Source organism: Engraulis encrasicolus, chromosome 6 (assembly GCF_034702125.1).
Source record: "Engraulis encrasicolus isolate BLACKSEA-1 chromosome 6, IST_EnEncr_1.0, whole genome shotgun sequence".
In the NCBI taxonomy this organism is placed as follows: domain Eukaryota; kingdom Metazoa; phylum Chordata; class Actinopteri; order Clupeiformes; family Engraulidae; genus Engraulis; species Engraulis encrasicolus.
The window spans coordinates 24,138,929-24,143,928 of NC_085862.1; the positions used below are offsets into that span (position 1 = coordinate 24,138,929).

Sequence of the window (5,000 nt, forward strand, 5' to 3'; positions counted from 1 at the left end):
AGGCTGCGTGGAGCTGAGGCGAGAAGGGAGGAAGATTTTCCTTTTGTTATGTTGAGGATGGGGGAGGGGTCTCTGTTGGAGTCCGACTTCCGGGGATGACAATGAGGGTAGGGGGGATAGGAGGTAAGGGGGTGGGTGGTGTAGTACTCAAACGCTAGACTGTAAAAGTAGGGATGTGGAGAAACACCTCGCTCTGATACCACGTTTGCCACAAGGCGGCGCCATTTGGACTGAGAGGGAACAGTTGAGGGAGAGAGACAGAGAGAGAGAGACACAGAGAGAGGGGAAGAGGAACGGAGCTGCAACGTGCACAGAGACTGCGAGCCATCCATTCTGTTTCGGGAGCTAGAGGGTGTGCGCGAAGGAGAGGACGAGGAGAGGAGGTTTCGCGTAATTACATGCGGATTCTGTTGAACGAAACATCGTAGAGGGTAGCGGGCTTCAACGGAAAAAAACAAATAGTGGAGTAGAAGCAACCCGCGCGCAACCAGGGGCGTATTTGGATACGGCAATGGATTTTAACCGGAGCACGATGCTGATGCTCCTTGCGGTTCTGCAGGTAAGCAATCCCGTATGGAGACAGCGGTCTGGAGGAAGCTGGAGGCTGCTGATTTGACAGTATAGCGCCGCGACAGATGGTTGACCAGCCCTTTTCTGCTTGTTCGGTTTATTCTGGGTGTTTGGCAGTAGCGTTGCAGCTCCGCTATGACACCAGTTTTCCGTACCAGCTTAGTGTAAGATCGGTAGCCCAGGCGGTTCATTACGGCGCCCTGATTCCATGTCCTCAAACAACATTGCAAATAGGCTACATAGGCTATACGTATACGAGCGCAAACACACATAGACAACATAGAATGCACATCAGTGTCTACTGTGCACTTGGCTGGCAGGCGTTTGCATTTTGTGATGGGTGCGTAAATGGTTTAAATAGAAAAAGCTATCCGGTTTGAGGTTTGAGAACAAGGCATATAGATCCATGCTCTCAACTGCGGGAGATTTTTTACTGGGACAAGCCGCAGTTACTCACCCCCCAATGGCCTCCCGCTAATCTCTTTGACTGTTAGTGAGGCAGGCTGGCTAACTACGAGTGTTTTCCTTCTCGTAGCCTACTGTGTAGTCGTTCATAAATAAATTCTTCACGCGCAAGAGAGTGGTTGTTTGGTTATGTGTGAGTAGCCTAGCTGAGTGCGAATGGGCTTGTACCTAGTGGCGGTTGCTGAGTTTGTGCAAGGATAAGGATGGTCGGAAGCTGGGTAGCTGTCCATTGTAGCTCTGAGCTGAGCTGTCCCGTTTCTGTCCGGTCAGGCGGCCTGGCCTGCGACTGGGCGGCCGGTCAGTAGGCTATAGAAGTGTTTATTATGGCGTGTCTATTCGGGTTTATTTAGCAAGCATAATAAAGGTCGCAAGCCGCCTTGATTACTGGCAGAGGTTACAACAACTCGTTAATGAGCGACGCGATGGGCTGGACAGCCATGCTCTTCCGCTGTCAGCACACACACAGTCACTGCACCCACCGTGACCGAGTTCTCTCCAGTGATGCGTAGTATTGGAGGCTTTTGAAAGTGGTTGGTCCTTTTCCTCACTCTCTTTTTCGTGTGTGTGTGTGTGTGTGTGTGTGTGTGTGTGTGTGTGTGTGTGTGTGTGTGTGTGTGTGTGTGTGTGTGTGTGAGTGTGTGTGTGTGTGTGTGTGTGTGTGTGTGTGTGTGTGTGTGTGTGTGTGTGTGTGTGTGTGTGTGTGTGTGTGTGTGTGAGAGAGAGAGAGAGAGGGGCGGGGGGGTGGGGGGTACTGGATGAGAGTCAATGCAGACGTAGCTCGTGGGCACAAGTTGGAACCTTTTGCTAGAGAAATGTCAGTCGGCCAATACACATCTGTATTGTGCGCGCGCCAATGGAACACCAATCTAAATTCGGCGAATTGTATGTGAAGCTCTAGTTGGTCCCTAAAGCCATTCAGGACATCAACCATTTCCTCTATCTAATTTATCTCCCATTAAGGACTTTCGGTCTTCAGATTGGGAAACCACAGGCGACTTCCAGTTACCGCACGTTTAGGCTACATTGCGTTAGGGTGGTTGGTGTGAAAAGACAGTTTTGTGCAGCTGGACGAAACCGCCGTGATGGTTGTTATCCTAATGCCAGTCACGGCGACCGCTGCTGAGCTGCTGTGTGTGCACTGTGCACTGCCCTGGCTGCCTCGCCTCCTATATGTGCTACTAGGCTACTGGATTTCTGTCCCGCTGCGTGGCAGATGAAGATGGACTTGCGAGTCAGGTCAGTGGACTAACCGCTGCAGTAAGTCACTGACCTGCCCGCGCCATGCCATGAAGCTGCCATGGGGCTGCACACTGGACTCCCACACACTCGCACCGCACGGGCTCTCCTGAAGAGCATTTTCTGCATTTTACGCCAATCGATCCTATGCAAATGTTGGGCGCACACGCACGCACGCACACACACACACACACACACACACACACACACACACACACACACACACACACACACACACACACACACACACACACACAGAGAGAGAGAGTGAGAGAGAGTGAACGGTCATATATATTTCCAGAAGCTTATAAGCAATGACTCCATGAATATGATTGATAAGGACTGCCGTTTGCTGAGCAATTAAATCTACCCCACCTCAGTGGTTCGGAATTGATTTTGCTTGCTTGGTGTGTGTGTGTGTGTGTGTGTGTGTGTGTGTGTGTGTGTGTGTGTGTGTGTGTGTGTGTGTGTGTGTGTGTGTGTGTGTGTGTGTGTGTGTGCGTGTGTGTGTGTGTGTATGCAGGCACGCGCTTGGACGCCTGTGTGACTATAACTGTGTATGTGTGCTTGCATTGCTGGCCTGTGTGTGTGTGTGTGTGTGTGTGTGTGTGTGTGTGTGTGTGTGTGTGTGTGTGTGTGTGTGTGTGTGTGTGTGTGTGTGTGTGTGTGTGTGTGTGTGTGTGTGTGTGTGTGTGAGGCTGAATAGGCTCTGTGGAGTTTTGTTGTTGACTGAGCGCTTCTCTGTCCAGCTCACCGTGTTATTGTCATCAGCCATCGCCGTACTGTGCCGTTCGTTGGTTTGTTGTTTGTTCCTGGCCGCCGCCTGCCGCCACCACACATAGGCTACCACAAAGAGGAGTGCTGAGCCAGGGGTTGCTTTTGTACTTTTGGTGATTTTAAGCGTGTCGTCTCATCAGCTCTGATCATGTTAAACGGAGTCGCTCATGTATTTCTGTCCAACATCAGTCAGAAACACACACGCACGCACGCACACACACACACACGGCGCACGCGCACACACATACACATGCACGCACACACAAATGAGCGCGCACACACACACACGCACATGCACATACACACGCACAGTAGCACACACATACACACACACACATGCCGGCCGCCACTTTGATCCAACAGCTCCCTCGTGCTGCATCTCAGAGAGGAGGGAGGGGAGGGTGAGGGTGAGGAGAGGACGAGGGTGTGTGTGTGTGTGTGGGTGTGATGGAGGAGGGGTGCTGTCTGGTAGCCCTCTTATGTTAATCCTGTGAGCAGAGTGGTGGAGAGCAAGGCATTGCCTTTCGCAGCAATGACTTTCGGAGTGTTGTTCATTCTGTTTCTTTCTATCTCTCCGTCTCTCTGTCTGTCTCTCCCCCTCGCTCTCTCTCTCTTTCTCTCACGTAACTCATACACACAATAAATGTGTCCGTGTGAGAAGGGAGAGGAGAGAGGGTGGTGGTAAACAAGTGCTGTTGCTCACTTCAAAGTGTTTTTCTCTTCAGCACTCCCCTGAGACTTCAGCCGTTTTGCCCCCGTCTTGACTTTCAAGTACACACCAGACACGCACGCACGCACATGCTCACGCGCAGGCACGCACAGACACACATGCACACACGCACGCATGCACACACACACACACCCAAGCACACAGACACACACGTAGAAGCGTGCCTCGAGAAACAACAAAACATCATCACTTCCAACACAATAGACTTTTTTTTGCACATCTACCTCAACATGCTGTGTTCTGCCATTGCATACATTGGCTCTTCTGAAGCGTGCATTGAAAGAAAATGTGAAACAACAAAAACAATCACATTGACAATCACACCCAGCATAAAACACTTTCTCTACACATCTACCTCAACCAGCTGTGTTTGGTTGTTACATGCATGTGCTTCTTTGATGCCTTTGAGTGAGGTGAACTACATCAACACTATCACAACATGATCACAGTGTGTTATGTAGCGATATCTTTACTGATATAGCATATCATTGTATGTTAACATGCTATTTATAATATCTCTATGACTCTATCTTGGACATGACAGGGCATCACAGTATGTAAATAAGGCCTCATCATCATTATGATAAAGCACATTATCTAATCAGCTTCCCTTCGTGTTACTTACTGTATGTCATTCAAATGGCTTATTGATCCTTTTGTGTACATCTCAGAGGTAGAGAGAGAGAGAGAGAGAGAGAGAGAGAGAGAGAGAGAGAGAGAGAGAGAGAGAGAGAGAGAGAGAGAGAGAGAGCGAGAGCAAGAGAGAGAGACTTTTGCATTTGAGTGTGTTTATTATACTATATTACATTACATTTAGCAGGTGCAACAGACTCAGAAGGAATATATTGATGAAGAGTTCAAATGCGAAACCCTCTAAAAGCCATTAAAAATATCTGAAAATAAGGTATTATCTCCAAGCAATCTCAATCAAAAAGCCACTTAGCCAAATGTTATTATCAAGTACAACCAGTCAAGCCCAAACAAAACGACATGGACTAATTTTTGAAGTTTTCCTACATTCAAAGAAATACAGTCTATTTTTTGTCAACTCATCACAAATTCCACTTAGAGGGTTTTGCATCTGAACCCTTCACATACTGTACAGGCATGACAAGGTCTGTGGAGGTGAGCAGGGTTAGTTTGTAGAGAAGAGAAAGATATCCTCGGTGCTCTTGCACTTCAAAATCTGGTGCTTCACAGGAAATAGCTATTAAAGTGATAC

General features: G+C 48.7%; 1 protein-coding gene across 1 annotated transcript in view; it reads left to right on the top strand.

The window, feature by feature from the left end:
- The first annotated feature begins 297 nt into the window (after positions 1 to 297).
- Positions 298 to 5,000, top strand: part of LOC134450931 (cadherin-2-like) — a 77,898-nt gene continuing 73,195 nt past the window's right edge. The window contains exon 1 of the mRNA XM_063200986.1: positions 298 to 559. Within this exon, the coding sequence (XP_063057056.1) occupies positions 512 to 559 (48 nt within the window). The 5' untranslated portion in view covers positions 298 to 511. The remainder of the gene's footprint in view (positions 560 to 5,000) is intronic.